Below are 18,840 nucleotides of genomic sequence, written 5' to 3'. Positions count from 1 at the left end.
GTTAGGCTAGCCTCAATAAATGCCATAAATGACCTAATTACGGGTAATTAAACAATCCTAATTTCGAAATGACATAGAGGGGTCTATTGTAGCCATTTTATTTACCCAAACGTCAAAAGATTCTCCAAAATTTCACCGACCTTACCCGGTGTCTTTGGCAGAGACTGCCATAAAACAAGGTTACTTTTGTTCTATTCTCGCTTTTTGACAACGCCTAACCACAAATAACCGTAATTATGACTCAGTTACCGTAATCATGACCTACCTCGGGGAAAATGGAATCGGTCTTCAATATTAAATGAGGAAAAAACGTCAAAAGAAGCCACTTGGAAGAACGTCGGGACGTCAATAGTAGTGACTGACGAATTGTAAAAGATGGAAAAAGTTTCCAGTTGGGGATTTTCTTTTCTAATTTCATTTTATTTTTTAATCGTTTAGTCCATTTTTTTTACTATATTTTATAAAAGCGTGTACATATATTTGTTATTTTTTCGTCATTTTCTGCGCATTATTCATTAATTTTGATTTTCGCTTTGTTTGAATGATCGAGTTACAGTCGTCTTCTTTCGAAAATAATCGCGAGAATTTTCAAGAAGACGAAAAACCAGACCCTTTTCTTGTATGGGATTCTTGGTAGGCTATATTGGTAAAATCACACTTACAACCTTTAAACTACAGTCATACACAAAAGATAAAGGATTCTGAAGAGTATTTTTAACACACTATACCAACATTTACACGCAAGAAAGGGGTCTGATTTTATCCAAATCTCTTTAGGAAGGTGATTGTACTTCGTGTTATTCAATATCATTAACTAAAACAAGCGAGGATCACCAGAATAAAATTTACTAACATAATGAGAAGAGTTACTGTGCTTGAAGGGGAATGGCTTCACGTAGAAACACCTAACATAGCTCCCACTAATAATCATAATAACAATATATATATCTAAGACTCGAACGACTTGACTTTTAAGAAACAGTTCGTCCGAAAGTTTTCAACACCTCTCAAGCATCAGATTCCCTTACTATCATTTCGTCTTTACAGAATAAATAGCTGTTCAAATGAACTATAACAAAATGGACACAGAACAAATGCGCGGAAAAATAACGCTTCCACTTAAATAACGAAGGCTTTTACTGTAGAGTCAGAGTAGTGAAAGGAAACGCGCATAGAATTCTCCTGATAACGAAAGGGTTCAGAGCTTAGGCCGATGTGACGGAAACGCGTATATAATAATTCTCCTTTTGCGCTTCTTTTTCCATCTGAAATTCCCGACTCTTTTGCCTAAATGAAGAACTACGAATTTCACGTCTTCGTTTTCACTGAAATTTTTAAGAATTTGTTTATATCAAAGTAAAGTTTCTTCGAGTTGCACAGAATTTAGTCATATTACAAATGCGGATACGTACGTACGTGTCTGCAGTATGTGAGAGAGAGAGAGAGAGAGAGAGAGAGAGAGAGAGAGAGAGAGAGAGAGAGAGAGAGAGAGAGAGAGAGAGAGAGAGAGACTACGTAAATAGAAATATTTGACATTTCGATAATTCAAGACGTATTTCGGTCATATTTCGAAGGAAAACGGATATAAAATCGAAAGATATTCGAATATATATAAGAACATTAGTTAAAAGAGAATCCGTTCAGCCCGATATGAGATAAACAAAACGTGTAATAATAAGACGAAATAATTACTGGTTCGTCAACAATAAATATTGTAGCAGCAGTGAGGAATTAGGAGCATTTATTGATAATAAATTGTCGATGAAGAACCATATATTGCATATTACAAAAACCTGTAACTATCATATGAGAACCTTGGCATTTATTAGAAAAAACCTAAACGAAGATACTCTGATAACAGCAATTTGCACCCAAATACTTTCGAGGCTTGACTACTGCAACGTTATATACCACGGTCTCCCTAACTACCTACCAAGAAAATTGCAAGGAGTACAAAACAGAGCCCCCGGGTTAATAAAAGGACTACGTTCCCGTGACAGAATAACCCCAGCACTAATTGAGCAACATTGGCTCCCAGTAAAAGCTAGAATAGAATATAAAATACTACTTACAGTCTTCCGAGCATTAAAATCTGATGAACCAACATATCTGAGAAACCACCTAAGCTTCTTTAGACCAGAAATGAATATTGTAATCAGACATGCAAGTGAAGCACACAGGCTATTTGAACCTAGAACAAATTGTAAGTCAGGAGAGAGAGAGAGAGAGAGAGAGAGAGAGAGAGAGAGAGAGAGAGAGAGAGAGAGCATTTGTACACTGCGCACGGAGACTATACAACAAAATACCTCCAGAAGTGGAGAGCATAGAAGAAAGAAAGCAAATTTAAAAGGAACTAAAGACTCTCCTATTCTGCAGGAGCTACGAAACTGACGAGAGAACAATGAAGGACAATTACAAAATATAAGAAGCACTTCATTTTGAAAAGGTTCAAGGGCCCTGTGGGGGCTCTACATAAAACCAAACAAAGTGAACAAAGTGGAGGTGATTACACCAGTCAAGGACACAGCCAAAGCAACCTAACACGTTAATTTAACGACAGAGCAGAGGTAAATAAACATTCTAAATATCAGTTGATTAGACTCATGCCAATCAACTAGGCCTACATGATGAAAAACTGAACAGTCCATGAAGCAGATCGCATTCCTATGCAGAGTGACAATGCTAAAACTTCTATTTTCTATGGTTGCTGAAGGCCCTAAGCATCAGGTAATACACAAACTATTGGGAGCACCAATCTCCTCTGAATAGCTTGGTGAAATCACTGACATTTTCATACCAAGCCGGACATGGACCAACCAACCGTGAATATGTCAGTTAGAAAGGAGCAGGTTCCTTCTAATTAGAAATAGAAATGTGACGAGAGTCAGTCAAATAAATGAAAGAATATTGAAGATATGTATAAAGGTAACACAAGCATATCATTAGGTTGCCAGCAACCAGGTTGATTAGATGAGGTCGTGGATGGATGTTTTTAATGTTTCGATAATTTTCTGATTGGATTCTGGTTGTTGTTTCAACCAACCACTCCCTTCTTTTAATTTGTCTTATGCTCATCTCTTGTGATGGGCATTGGTTCAACAAGTAATTTTTCAATTTTAATAGGGATATTTCTTGGTCGACTTATAAATTAAAAAACCTTGACAAGCTTGATTCTCCAAAAAGGGAATCAAAGTGAACCAGGGTTGAGTCAGGTGTATATTTTCTTTTATTTATTCTTTTAGGCTCTAAACTGCCCATGGTTGAAAAGTTTTTTTGATAGGGACACAGGCACAGAACATCTGGCTCAAAGGAGTATGGTTCCATTGTAACAATGCCAGGTCCTTTTTTTACATGTATATCCTTTTTCTCGAATGGGTCATCAATATTTGGAGATCTTTCAATCTCCAAGGTGGGTGCAGAGGTCATCATCTGTGTCAAAACAGTATCATCAGAGGACCCAGGGTACTCAATTCTTCATTCTTACTATTCAGAAAGATCGAATAGAAAGGGAAAAAAAATAACAAACCTGAAAACTTTAAAAAGATATCATTAGCCTTTCATGGGGTTTATTCTTCCACAAATAGCACAAGTGAGAGCCGACTCCCAAATGTCTGCCCCTACCCTACCCCACAGGGGATGGTACAACATGATTAGAGTAGCCCAAGTGTAAGCCAAACCTGCTTGCTAGGTAGGAGAGTATTACAAGAATACAATCATCCCCACCCTAATCATCTTATAGGTAAACTGGGTAGAATGCCGAGAGTCCTATCCCCAGAACCAGGCCCCCTGGAATCCGTGGTGCAGCCCTAAGGAATAGTTCTGCCTTTGAGCTATCAATGTGATAACTCTCAGTTCCAACATTATCAGGCAGTTGATGGTCCTACCACAGTTCTCACTATTTAGCTTTGGATATAAACCCAATCCCAGCTATGATATCGTTTCCTATTTATCAGGTCCAACAAATTTTAGCAAGAGTGGAAAATTCCTCAAAAAAATTAACCCAAAGAAATTTATAATGGTATATTGGACTCAGAACCCGGGAACAAATTCCTGGGGTTCAAGAGCCCCCTCACCATGTCAAGGTGGTCCCACATTGAGGGGGGGCTCATCTTAGGAGAAGAAGGTGCAGAGGGACAGGGAGTAATATCCAAAATTGGGCTCACTGCTATCTGAATTGGAGGCTTAGCATTTATATCTGAAGAATATGTTTGCATTCATTGGCCTACCTGGCATATTTTGTTTATCTTGCTTGCTAATATTTGGTTCAAGGCCTTAGCATAATTCTTACCCTTACCTAGAATTCTGTCTTCTAGCATAACCCACACGTATATGCCCTGCATCTGATTAGTAGAGCAGCAGTTTCCATTTGAAAATGTGGGCATTTTCTATCACTGGACTTATAACCCAGATTACAATTAATGCACTGAGGGCCTAATGTGCATTCGCCATGTGCTGGTGCAGAACAGTTGTCACAGAACCTGTCATTTTTACAGACTCGAGAAGGATGACCATATCAGAAAAAATTGAAGCACTGTAATGGTTTTTTTTTTTTTTTTTGTATGTGTACCGACACCTTTTCATGTGATCCTCAAAAGTGATAAATGTCATCGCAGTTTTTGGAATTTTATGTACCTGCCAAACTTGTGGACACATATCTAATCTCTCCTCTTCTTTGAAGTCATATAAATCCCTTTTGAAGATTAACCCTCTTCCGTAACTAAAATTAACATGGGGTTTGATATCTACTAACATTTCACTGTCATCCAACCTAGTCACCCTTATGGGTGCAGGTCCCAAACCTGGATAAATAGGGAGGGTTGGTGTCAGGAAGGGCATCCGGCCGTAAAAATCTGTGCTAAAACCTGGAATGAGCCGAAATGCGGAAAGAGGTAATGCTAGGGCGCACTCCGTAAACAGCGCACAGAGACATCACCCTAACTCTGCGATTAGGCGAGGGCTACTGCATCAGGAGCGGGTGCAGCTAAAGAAGTGAGCTCACATTGGATTTAGAGTATGTCAGCTTAATGTTGGGTCCATGACTGGGAGAGGTAGAGAATTGGCTGACTTGATGAGGAAAAAGAAAGTAGATGTTTTGTGTGTGCAAGAAACGCGATGGAAAGGAAATAAAGCTAAAGAATTGGGTGATGGATATAAGCTGTACTATAGTGGAGCAAATAAACAAGGCAGAAATGGAGTTGGCATAGTACTGTCTGGTGAACTGAAGAATACAGTGATAGAAGCCCAAAGAAAGAATGACCGTATCATCAAACTGAAGATGTGTTTTGGAGGAGAGATTCCGAATATTATAAGTGCATACACACCACAAGTTGGTTGCACAGAAGAAGAGAAGGGAAATTTCTGGAGAGACATGGATGGAGTAATGCAAGAAGCTGAAGAACATGAGAGGGTGATAGTGGGGGCAGATTTGAATGGCCATGTTGGATGTGAAAATGAGGCGATACATGGAATTTGGGAGAGAAACCCAGAAGGAGAGAGTGTAGTGGACTTTGCTGTGGCACTCGACATGGCAATAGTAAACACATTCTTTAAGAAGAAAAGGGAACACCTAATAACATGTAGGAGAGGGACAAGATGCTCCCAGATAGACTAACTGCCTACATAAAAGGATAAAGCTGGGGGAGGTCAAGAACTGCAAAAGTTATCCCAGGCGACCATGTAGCCCCCAACACAGACTGCTAAGCATGCATGGATTTGAAGCTAAAAAGGGAAGGAAAAACCAAAGCTAAAGGGATAAGGAAAATTAAATGGTACAAATTAGTGAGGGAGGAGGATAAGAAGAGAGAGTTTAAGAGGAGGGTTTTGGAGGATATTGATACAGGAATTGAAGATGTTCAAGAATGGTGGGCACGAAATGCAGCAGTAATGAGAAGACATGGAAAGGGGATGCTGGGAGAGACATCTGGGATCGTATGGGAGGAAAGGGAGACTTGGTGGTGGGAGGAAGACATTGGGAAAGTATAAAAGATAAGAAGGAGGCAAAGAAGAGATGGGAGGAGTCACAGTCAGTGGAAGAAGACAGAGACTGGTTTAGAGAGAAAAACAAGGTGGTGAAAAAGGTGGTAGCCCAAGCTACAGCAAAGTCGTATGATGATGTGTATAATGAGCTGGGGACGAAGGAAGGATTAAATAAGATGATCAAGCTGTCAAAGGCTAGAATAAGAGCACCAAAGATATTACACATATCAAACAAATAAAAGATCAAGATGGGGTAGTACTTAGAAAGGAGGAAGACATTGTGAAGAGATGGAAAGAATATTTCGAACAGCAGTTAAATGAAGAAAAGAACAGACTAATAAGAGGGGATGGGCAGGTGAACATTGGCATGGTGATGAGGTTTTCTAAGCAAGAGGTGCTGGATGCACTGAAGAAGATGAAGAATGGGAAGGCAACTGGACCAAACATGATACCTGTGGAAGCATGGAAGGCATTAGGGGATGAAGGAGTGGATATACTTTACGATCTTATGATAAAGATCCTTGAGCAGGAAAAGATACCAAATGAGTGAGTGGCATGGGAGTATATATACTGATCCCAATCTTCCAAGGGAAAGGAGATGTCCAAGAGTGTGGTAATTATAGGGGTATTAAACTAATGTCCCACACTTTGAAGATACTGGAAAGGGTGATAGATGACAGACTAAGAGAAGAAGTAGAAATAGGTAAAGAGCAGATGGGATTTATGAAGGGAAGGGGAACAACAGATGGTATATTTTGTCTGAGACAACTAATGGAGAAATCCGGGGAAAAACAAAAGGACCTACATATGGTATTCATTGACCTTGAAAAGGCTTATGACCGGGTCCCGAGACAAGAGGTATGGAGGAGCCTGAGGGAGAGGGTGTAGCCAGAGAAGTAAGTGGGATTGATCAGATGTACCGGAATGTATTTACCAGAGTAAGGAGCAGTGTTGGGGAGACGGAGGGTTTTGAGGTGAGAGTAGGATTACACCAGGGGTCGGCTCTTAGCCCATTCATCTTTAACATAGTGATGGATGTTGTCATAGAGGAAGTAAGGGAGGCAGTACCGTGGAACATATTGTATGTGGATGATATTGTCCTGTGCCCAGAGAGCAGGGAAGATCTGGAAATGAAATTGGAAAGATGGAGACAAGTACTGGAGGACAGAGGAATGAGAATAAGTAGATCTAAGACAGAATATGTGTACCACCAATGTGGGGGGTGACAGGGAAAGTATTCAGCTTGGGGGAGAACCAATAAAGAGAGTTGATAATTTTAAGTATTTGGGATCCTTTGTTAATGCCAGAGGAAGTATGGAAGAAGAAGTAAAACATCAGGTACAGGCAGGCTGGAACAACTGGAGAGCGGCTTCTGGACTTCGTGACAAAAGAGTACCGCTGAGGTTAAAAGGAAAATTTCATAAGACAGTGGTAAGAACAGCAATGATGTATGGCACAGAAACAGCAAGCTTGAGAAGGACAGAGGAGAAGAAGATGGATGTGGCAGAAATGAGAATGCTTAGGTGGATGGCTGGGGTGATGAGAGACGATAGGATCCGAAATGATTACATTAAGGGGTCGACCAAGGTGGTGGAAATATCAAAGAAAGTGCAGGATGGGGGGCTGAGATTGTATGGACACCTGTTGAGGAGAGATGAGGACCACGCTGGTAGACATACTATGGGGATGGAGGTCCAGGGAAGAAGAAGAAGAGGGAGACCAAGAAAGAGATGGAAGGACTGTGTGAGGCGAGACCTGCGTGAGAAGGGAATTGATGAGGCAGAACGCAGGATAGAAATAGATGGAAACGGCTCATCCAAAACGGCGACCCCATATAAAAATGGGATCAAGCTGAGAAGAAGAACATTTCACTGTCATCTACTTTTAAACTACAAAGCATAAGTGATTGTGTCTTGGATCTCAACGAATAAGAACAGATTTTTTACCAAATCTAGAAATGTCATAGTGCCTAACTTTCTTTTGCAAACATTTACTGAATTTAAAACAATTATAATTCTCCCCTTGTGCAGTTGCTATATGCCATTGGGAGAGTTTAGGTCCTCTCTGCAGATTATTTTCAGGAGTTGGAGATTCATTTTCATTCCAGTCAGCTGGGCAATAAACATCTAAATTTCTAGGGAATTTGTCACAAAGTGCTCCCTTTATATGACAATTATGAATTACAATACTTTCATGTTACATGTGGCACTAAAGGCATCTTCGTGTTTCTCAAGAGAGATCCAAGCCCCATTTCTCATCAGCTTCATTGTAGTTCATACCTATCTCTAAAATTTTCCCATATTGTTCAAATGATACAAAAATAGACTCATAATGGCATTCAAGGGGTGTTTCATATGCACGCAGAACTATCAATTTTCTGTGGTGACTTTCATCACTCTTAGAATCTTTCTTTGTGGAGTTCCTTGTGGAGAGGCTGCATCAACCTTAGTTTCTTCTTTCTGAGGTGGAATCTGTAAGTTAATACCAATATCCTTTTCCATGCCAGAAGCCGTTGCCAGTGCTGGTGAGTCATAGGATCAAGGGAAGGGAAAACTAGCTGCCAAATCCATAAATTTTAGGCAAAGCCAGTCCACACGCAGAAGTCCAAAAAGTGCACACCTGACACCCAAGAGACCCCAAGCACAACCCCAGCAGCACATCAGAAAGGGAAAACCAGTCAGCTTCGACTGCCTAGCCTCCCACCCCAACACATCGTCAAAGCATGCAGAGAGACCCCAAGATGCCAAGCATGCACACACCAGACCACCACACACAAACTAGCTCACCCACCCACCCAAAACTGCTTCGTTATATCAAGAAAGTACTGTGGATCAGTCAGGTATTGGCACAAGTGTGAGTTGACTCCCAATAGCCTACCCCATACCCTACCCTTTTGGGATAGCGCTAATACGCTTGCAGTGGCCCAGGTATAAGCCAGTCCTCCTGCTGGGAGTTCTGCCCCCACTAATGGGGACCGGCTCCCCACTCCAAATGTATTGGCAGGCTTCCAGACAAAAGCTAGAGTCCCACCTCCAAAAATCAGCCTCAATATAGCAATGGGAAAATCCTATCACTATCTCTTAGGTCCAAACCATATCGGGTGGTGACTCAACCACCACAACTCCCACAATTAGCTTCAAATGCGAACTCCTTCCCAAATGCGATCCCTTCTCAGATTCACTTAAGCAGTAAAATTCTGCAAAAGTGGAAATGTCCACGCCATTTCAACCAAAGACTTCGTGGGATGATTGGTCAGGACACGGGCCCAAAGGCCAGGGTCCCTTAGCTCCTCACTTTGTCAAGGCATCCTACTCAAGGGGACATGTTGTAAACATAACATCATCGGTTCATATTCTTTTAGTAATTGTGTTTCTCCTAGATGTAAACTGGTCAGTTCACCACTGACATTCCATTGTATAATATAACTATTGAAAATATCATGTTATAGCGGTCGAGTTTTGCTTTCTTTTTTTTTTTTTTGCATTATCAACTTGTGTTTTTTCTTATAATTTACTCACGACATTTATCTGTTTTTTTTTTTTTTTTTTTTTATAATATACTAGCTGACAAACACAGTGCTGCCCAGGAAAACTCTGAATGATAACCAATAACCTCTCTCTCTTTCTCCTTCCTAACACCCCCTCTCTCTCTCTCTCCAACTCTCCCTCACTCTTTCTCCTCCTAACATGCCCTCTACTCTCTCTCTCACACTTCCTCTGTTTTTTTCTCCAGCTCTCTCTCAATCTTTCCCTCTTTCTTCTCCCTAACACCCACTGTTCTCTCTCTTTCCTGTTAAGAAAGTTGCTTCAATTACATTGCCCAGCATTTTTGACATTTTATATTTCACCCCTTCTCATCCCCCATTCCTACTGGGCTGAACTTAGACTTAAAGGGCTTTGGGATTGTCACCATTTATCTCAGCGACCTCGAAAACTATGGATTAGACACTAATATCTGTCATTTTTGACATTTTGTTTTTCACCCTTTCTCACTCCCCCTTCCTATCAGGGCTGAACCTGGACTTAAGGGCATTGGGGTTGATTGATTGATTTACAAATTTTAGGCATACTTGCCAAGCACTGGGGCAACTATGGCCATTCAGCTCTGAAAATCAAGAGTATCACTACTCATCTCAGCGATCTTGAAAATTACAGATCAGACACTAATGTATGTAGTTTTCAATCTTTCTTACATCACCCCCTTCCCACCCCCAGCCCTATGATGCTAATGATGTCTTACGCCCCACAGTATTCTTTTCCAGATAGTAAGTCGTGTGTATACCCAAATGAGGTATGATAAACCTGTAGAGTTTATTTAGTTAACTAAGTCTATGGGCAGAACTAGCCCGTTGCAGGGAAGCCCTTTCCACCCCCACCCCCTTTTGTGTTAGTGATGTCTTAACCCCAGAGTATTCTTTTCTAGATATTGAGTCATGTCTGTACCAAATTTGGATGAAATTGCTCAATGAGTTTCAGAGTTATCCTGGAATATAAACAAACACACACTTACCTATATCCATTTTTATACATAAAGATCAATTGTGCAATGCACATGCAGCCTTTTTCATGGGTGCCCAAGTCAGTGGTTTCTTTTTCTCTATATTTCATAAAATTTCTTGTAATGTTTGTTAAACCATCTTTTGTTATGTTTTTGTTATTATTGCACAATTCGAGGGAACAATCATTACATTCAAGTGTGATTCCAACTACATTTCCTGTTTCATTTCGTCTTGTACCAATTATTGGTGATGAAGTCATCTCTTCTCCCTTGACATAATCATCGTCATCTATGGTGTGGTTCTCTTCCACTTTTGGATATCTGCTTCCATAGGTTTAACAATTATTTGAGGAGATAAAGGTATATTCTTAGCTTGCTTTTCTTTGTTCTTTCTTCATATCCTTTGTCTTTGGTTAACTGCTGTTTCTCTAATAATGTTTGGTTTCTCGTTTTGGGTTGTGTTCTCCCCAAAGGCCTCTTTTTGTCTTTAATTTCCAGTTCATCACAACTTTCCTCTACTATTTATGTAGCAGTAGCTTCTTGTCCTCCTATTTGCATTTGCATTAATATTTCTTAATATGATAAAATTTTATCCAAATCATTTGTACTTGTTTCTTTATTCTTTACCATTCTAGTTTTTTCTGTAAAACATTAATTTCTTCTTGAGATTTATTTTTCTGTGTTCCATTACTTTTATCTGTGTTTTTGTTTCATTATTGGTTCTTGTTATTAAAGAGTATTTAAGTTTCTTAGCTGCATCTTAAATCCCTCTCCTTTTAATTCTAATTTACCCTTTTATAGATATTCTTGTTCTTTCTTGTAACACTTTCAATTCCGTATTGTATATATAACACAGGCATTCTTTGGATCTTGCATGATGATTCTGCCCGCAGTTTACACTTTGGTTCACTGCGCTTCCACTGTGTGGTATGTCCGGCAGATCCACAATTAGTGCATACCGGTCCATTTCGACAATTTTTCTTTGTATGCCCATACTTGCTGCAATTTAGCACTGTAGTGGCTTTGGGACATGGGGTCTTAACTTTCTGTTTTGGCCTAAAATTTTCATTTTTTGAGGTATATCTTCACCCTCAAATTTTATGTTTGCTGTTTTTAATATTTATCACTTTTTTTTTTTACTTGGTACAACATATACCTCACAACCCTGGACCTTTGGGTATCTCTTTTCGAGAAAGTCTAATAGCATTTTCTTTTTGATTGGTTCGTTGTTGTTTTCAGGAAGTACAATGGTACCCTGAATGCTGTTCATAGTATCATGTTTTTTCACTTTTAATTTAATAATGTCTATATTTTTTAAAAACAAATAGTCTTCGGACTGACTTTTTTTATGGCTTCTATAAGCCAAGTCTTCTCTTTTATTTGTCTGAACGACATTTCTGCTGTTGGATGCCTATTTAATAAATAATTTTCTAACTTTAAAGATGAAATATTTTGGTCAGTTTCCATAGTTAGAGACCTTGACCAACTTCCACTCCCAAAGAGGGAGTCGAAGTGAGTCAATAGTGGGTATGACGTTACTTAGGCTTTTTGAGTTTAGTAAATGGTATTAACATTTTAATACCACTTTGACTTTTGTAATTTGGGCTCTCTTTAGAACAGTCCATATCCATGCCAGAAGTCGTAAGGAGGTTTGATGTGTTTTCCATACGACAAAAAATATAAATTTCGTTCAGTATGAGGTCCTCTCACCAGGGAGGACCAACTGGGGGAGGAGCAATACTGTTACCTACAGTGGTAACTGTCCTGAGATCCTCAACTGTATAAACACCACACCCACAGTGCCTCAAGGGTCGTCAGTCCGTCGAGATCGGACCCAGCACTGGGCCCATGGCTTGACATCAAAATATCCCCTCGCTCAACTGTGTCGGGTACTCTACAGTAGTTTTATGAGTGGGGTGGAATGCCATCTAACTCCACCCTCCAAGTTAAAAGAGCAGTGAATTCCGTAATCCAATACCACGCCAAGGTCGTCAACGAAAGAGGAAGAAGGACACGCCAGGGTCATCAACGAAAGAGGAAGAGGGCTAGGGTAAAATTTATAGGAGGAGGAGGAGGAGTAAAGGATTGACAGTTCTGACTGTTCAGTTGAATCCACAGCAGAGAGAGTAGGCATAAAGGAGTACACACTCCTGCAGTGGATCCCTAAGCCCCCAACTCGTCAAGGGGTCGGAATCAGGTGAAAATGACTAACAAAGTTCACCAAACTACTCGGGGAGTACTAAGTACCAATTTCTTAAGAAACAACCTCAATCAAAAAATAAAACACTCAACTCTTTGGATTAAACATTATTATTACAGTGCCACAAAACGCAATAAATGTAATTCTGGAGTAAACTGTGCACAAGTTTTTACATTAATAATTCTAAATAAGCACTAGTTATTAGAAGAAAAAACACGTAACCATGAGATAACATCAAATAATCAATGCAGTAATGGTGCATATCCACATTTCCATAACTTCATAGTTTTTAACCTCTAAATTAATAAACACTGAAAATATGTCTGGCAATCTAGTTTTTTGGGAAAAATAGCAACTTCTGCCTCAATAAATCATCAAATTTTAGCTTCAATAAATCATAAAATTTTATCCTTCGAAGAACAACTCATCCACATGAAACATTATTAAAAGTCTCTTTCACTTCAACCAGAGTAATTAGAAAACAATCATTAAGTATATGAGAAAAATTAAAAGGACTTTCAAGTTCACTGTAGAATATAAAAAAACTAGGTAACTATTTGACATACTAGCCTCATTCTTTCAAAATTTACATATATACTTTATGTATGTACCATTTTAGAATAAATCAATTCATAAATAAATTTTCTTGAATGATTTAGACATACAATTTTTATGGATTAAGTAACTTTTTAAGTGGAATTAACTATTAACATAAAATACAAGAACTGTAAAATAATAAAAAAATTCACTTTAAAAAAATCCTTATCAGTGGGAATACAGAGAAAATATGACTAAAAATACATCATAAAACTAAAAATTAAAGATACAATCAAAAGAATAACAGAGTAGAAAATTTTAGTAATAAACTACATAGTATGATTAAAGCAAACTAATAGTGAAGAATTAAAATAAACTGCAACCATTTTGAATAAATCAATTTATAAAAAATTTTCTTGAATGATTTAGACAAATACAATTTTTATAGAATAAATAATTTTTTCAGTGGAATAACTGTTGTTAAAGATAACATAAAATACAAGAACTGTAAAATAATAAAAATAAACACCACTTTAAAAAAATCCTTATCAGTGGGAATACAGAGAAAATATGACTAAAATACATCTTAAAACTAAATATTAAAGATACAATCAAAAGAACAACAGAGTACAAAAATTTTCAGTAACAAACTACATAGTATGATCAAAGCAAACTAATAGTGAAGAATTAAAATAAACTTTGCAACCATTTTAGAATAAATCAATTTATAAATAAATTTTCTTCAATGATTTAGACATACAATTTTTATAGATTAAATAATTTTTTCAGTGGAATAACTGTTAACATAAAATACAAGAACTGCAAAATAATAAAAAAATTCACCACTTTAAAAAAATCCTTATCAGTGGGAATACAGAGAAAATATGACTAAAATACATCTTAAAACTAAATATTAAAGATACAATCAAAAGAATAACAGAGTACAAAAATTTTTTAAGTAACAAACTACATAGTATGATCAAAGCAAACTAACAGTGAAGAATCAAAATAAACTTTGCAACCAACAAAAGAGGTTTATAAGATAAGCCACTCACAAAATTTTACTTTTCATAATGTCATGTAACACATCACGATCTAAGGTGCTAAATTCAGCACTACCTTTGCTACAGTCATCAACAAGAAATCCTTCATCATCACACTCCTCTATTTCTGCAAGCAATGTAAATGGGTTCATAAGTGCAGATGATGCATTAGTATTAAGTCCAGCAAGACTGCAATCATTATTGGATGATTTATTGATGGGAATATCCCGTAACTGTTTGGTATTATTGTTTGCATAATTCTGAAAATAACTCAGTTCATTGTGTAACCTCTCAGTATTGCTATAAGCATCACTGAACTCATTCTGCCACGAAGCAGGATTCACAGAGTTACATGAAGTATCACCATCTTCATACGATTCATATGTATTGTCATTATATCGTAATAATGTACTACTTCTAACCCGATCCTTAATTCCTGTATCTTTTACTCTCTCTCTTGGAGAGCTATTAAATGTATGGTGCTTTGCATCCCGACCTACTACTTTTTCAGCTGGATATATTTGACAAAGAACCTCTTTCTCTGGTGAACATTCCTGAAGTGACGTCGATACTACAGTTTCAGCATTTTCCATTGCTTCAAATTCTTCACGACTGATAGTGTATGAGTGGAGGTGAGGTTCAATACCAGAATCATCTGAATACCTAAAATTATTAGGTAGGGACTTTCCAGAAATATCTGGTGCACTACAACTCTGAGCGTTTGGGGAAGGTACTTCTGAAAGAGCTTTTGGAGAGGCCACACATTCATCTTCCTTTGCAAGGACTTTTTTCATAATCTTTGTCGTTGTCCTTTTCCCACAATCAGTCACTACAATCTCTATCTGTTCAGGATGTGTCTCCACTCCAACAAGCGCTTCACCTACATTACAATAATGCTGACCAACTGCATTCTGAAATGAAGTGGGAGGATGTTGCAGGCCATCACGTGGGTTATGTGTATGTAAAGTCTTAGTGTGGCGAGGGGCTACTGAATCTTGCACACTGTCTTGGAAAATAGTGGTAGCCCCAATTGGCAAATGACCTACACCGATATAAGGCGACTTCAACGCTTCTGTGGAAGTTGAACAAATATTATCATGATGTACATCAGAACTATCAGGGGTATTTTCAGTCTGAATGCTCGGATCAGGTAATCCTTCAAAAAAGTCTGGAAGAGGAACTGAATATCCAGAAAAGCCAGAAAAATTCAAAGGCAGATGGTAAGGATTGTACTTCTGCTGTTGTGCTTGTGGTGCCGTCTTGTAAAGGTTTGTCTTGGACAAACCAGTGGATCTTCTGGGCCTAAGGTTGTTTGAGAAAACAGCTCTAGACCTAAAAGAAAATATAGAAAAAAGGAAATGGTCATGAAGACTACATTACCAAAATAAGTTTTTGGGGAAATGGCTTTCGACCCTAAAAACGAAAAAAAAAAAAATTCCTAAAGTCTACATTATTAGAACAAGAGAAGTGCACGAAAAAAGTATGGTACAATTGAGGGTTCGTTCCAGAATCCATATCATAACTTAAAGACTTACAGGATATTCTATCATTTTTTTTATATAGCGTTCTTAAATTATTTAAATGACCTCCTGGAAAATAACTAAAATTTTATGGCATTCTAAAGAAGGATTTTCATAACTGTACTTGATCAAGTTCAGTCATCTAGGAATTTTTAAGAATAAAAAATGATAGTAAAATTTACATATGTAGTAATAAATTATCTATTATTATTTGGGAAAATTATTCAGCAATCTTCTACATGCATTCCAGGCTTATAACTTCAAGTGTCTTCAACCTTACAAGTTCCTCCATCTGAGTCACGAATAACATTTCCACAACAGTTTTTAACTTTAGAGTATGAACTTGGCATTATGCATAAAAATCTACCTAAAAACTGTTTATTATTATTATTATTATTATTATTATTATTATTATTATTATTGTTGTTGTTGTTGTTGTTGCTGTTGTAGTTTAACCAGACCACTGAACTGACTTTCAGCTCTCATAGGGATGGCCTGAAGGACTTCGATGAAATGCCAGGTCTAGGCCAAATAGGTCATTCGGTATGATGATGAATGAATGAAAATGAAATTAAAAACTGCACAAACTCATACGCTCTCCTATTGGAACACACTCAAACAATAAATACATTTATACTTATGTTTCCATACATACTCACTAAAAAGGTCTATTAAAATTCAGAATAAGTTAAGCAATATTTTAAAATGTAGCTGTTTTAAAATTCATTAGACGCCCTACGAGGTTTCATATTTTTATTATTTATTTATCTTTATATTTTATTAAATAACTCACAGTTCCTAATATCATTATTATTAATAAGATAGTTTAATCCAGACCACTGAGCTGACTATCAGCTCTCATAGGGCTGGCCCAAAGGATTAGGATGAAATACCAGGTCTAGGTCATAAGCCTAGAACTGGGACCAAATAGGTCATTCGCTTGATGAAATAAATGAAAATGAAGTTTAAAAGAAAAACTGTATAATAAACATGCTTTTACACTGAAACACATGCATACGGTAAATACACTTGCTCGTTTCCATACATACCAAAAAAAACATTAAAGATTGAAAACAATAAAATAAAATTTCAAAAAAATTTAAATTTAAAATTCAGAATAAATTACATATTTTTTTAATTCATTAAACGCCCTACGGACTTCTGTATTTTTATTATTTCCTTGGTTTTATATTTTTTTCTATTAAGTTACATTTCTTCATGAATGTTAAAATTGGAATGACTGAAAATGTATAAGATTCCAACAAAATTTCCCCCATCAATTTCTTTCCAAAAGTTGATACTCGCTGTTGATTATATTTTGACAGTCACACAACACATGTTTGACTGTTGTCAACACTTTGCATTCTGGGCATTCGGGAGGAGGACCATGTGAACTGCTCATCAAGTGTCCATGTGTCAGACGAGTGTGGCCTATTTGCAGACGCGTCAGAATTACTTGTGTGCGTCTCACTCTCTCACATGATGACCTCCATTTTCCAACACTGGATTTTATCTGTTTCAATTTATTATTTATAGGTTCCTCGTTCCATACATTTTGCCATTTATTTACAATGATTGTTTTTATATCTCTTATGTAATCACTAATTGGGATTTTTACATTTGCTCTTGCCATTTGGACTGCTTCTTTAGCTGCTTTATCAGCTTCTTCATTTCCTTTAATCCCTACATGGGCAGGGATCCAGCATATTTCAATATTTTTTCCAGTATTATACAATTTATGGAGTTCATATTTAATTTCCTGTACAATATTATTTTTTGAGTAGTAACCTTGAACGGCTTCTATAGCCCTTCTTGAGTCACTGAAAATAACAAAATTATTGAATGATATTCGATTTACAATTTTGATGGCAACTGCAATTGCAAACAACTCTGCTGTGAAGACTGAGGCATTATTAGGCAAAGATAACTGATGTGACTTGTTCTGGGCTATAGCTGCATATCCTAACCCATGTTGTGATTTAGACCCATCCATATCAATCATGTAATGTGAACGTTTTCGTCTTATATGATCTATGGTTTTTTGTCTATGGTGTTCTGGGGTATATGAGGAACTTTTTGATACATATTTCAACTGTGTGCAAGTCCTTACTTTATTCATGGTCCAATGGGGTGGTAACTTCACTGTTGAAGGTACTTGTATATCTATGTTCAGTGACTCAAACAATCTATTAGCTCTAATTGGGAAAGGAGGTGGATGATTGTTTATAAATATGTCCCTTAGATCAAATAGATTGTTTGTTGGTGAATCACTTGTCATGATTCTTAATGCACTTTTTATTGTTATGAACTCTCTATGGAGGAACAGTGGCAGTTCGCTACATTCGACTTGTACTGAGGAGACTGGTGAGGATCTAAATGCTCCTGTGCATATTCTTCATTGTAAATTGAATCTAATATTTTCAGTGCTGCTTCTGCCGCTGAACCATATATTTCACTTCCATAGTCAATTATTGATACCACTGTTGCTTTAAACAAAATGGTAAGAGTATGTCTATCAGCGCCCCAATTTGTGTGATGTTTTTTAATTAGACTTAACGGCCCTTTGCATTTTGATAAGTACGTTATAATATTATGGGCTTTCAAATTCAGGTGTGCATCAAATATTAATCCTAAAAATTTTGCAATTTGGCTATTGGTATATTATGGTTTCTGATATTTAATTCTATTTCTTCACCTTTTGTCCAATTTTTATTTTTATAAAAACATGACAGCTTGAGTTTTTTCTATGAAAAACCTAAAGCTTACAGATGAGGTCCATTCATTTATTTTTATTATGGTTTTATTGATCATTCATTCTGCATGCTATAGGCATGACGCTGTATATATGGCAAAATCATCCATATACAGGTTACTTTTAATTCCGACCGGCAGCATGTTACTGCTATCATTAATTGCTAATGTAAACAGAGTACCACTAAGGACACTCCCTTGTGGAACTCCATTTTCAAGTGGAAATGTTTCGGAATAAACATTATCTATTCTCACCTGGAAAGTGCGACCAGTCATAAAGTTTTTAATACAATTAGGAAGATGGCCGCGTATGTTA

At 37.4% G+C, this 18,840-nt stretch overlaps 2 protein-coding genes and 1 pseudogene across 2 annotated transcripts; all 3 read left to right on the top strand.

Moving 5' to 3' along the window:
- Positions 1 to 5,035: 5,035 nt before the first annotated feature.
- LOC136841118 (craniofacial development protein 2-like) lies at positions 5,036 to 5,611 on the top strand. Its single transcript, XM_067108164.1, has one exon. The coding sequence runs from the start codon at positions 5,036 to 5,038 to the stop codon at positions 5,609 to 5,611; it is 576 nt and encodes a 191-aa protein (XP_066964265.1).
- Positions 5,612 to 5,858: 247 nt separating this feature from the next.
- Positions 5,859 to 6,215, top strand: LOC136841117 (uncharacterized). Its single transcript, XM_067108162.1, has one exon. It carries the CDS (start codon positions 5,859 to 5,861, stop codon positions 6,213 to 6,215), a length of 357 nt encoding a protein of 118 aa, XP_066964263.1.
- Positions 6,216 to 6,850: 635 nt separating this feature from the next.
- On the top strand, positions 6,851 to 7,814 carry LOC136841116 (uncharacterized; annotated as a pseudogene).
- The last annotated feature ends 11,026 nt before the right edge of the window (positions 7,815 to 18,840 follow it).

This window comes from Macrobrachium rosenbergii, chromosome 8, assembly GCF_040412425.1.
Source record: "Macrobrachium rosenbergii isolate ZJJX-2024 chromosome 8, ASM4041242v1, whole genome shotgun sequence".
Lineage (NCBI taxonomy): Eukaryota > Metazoa > Arthropoda > Malacostraca > Decapoda > Palaemonidae > Macrobrachium > Macrobrachium rosenbergii.
The sequence above is the reverse complement of the archived record's forward strand: the minus strand, read 5'-3'. Positions and strand labels throughout refer to the sequence as shown.

What these genes read in the sequence shown, in the direction of transcription:
- LOC136841118 (XM_067108164.1), top strand. Translation starts at nt 5,036, where the DNA reads ATGACTGGGAGAGGTAGAGAATTGGCTGACTTGATGAGGAAAAAGAAA.
- LOC136841117 (XM_067108162.1), top strand. Translation starts at nt 5,859, where the DNA reads ATGGTGGGCACGAAATGCAGCAGTAATGAGAAGACATGGAAAGGGGAT.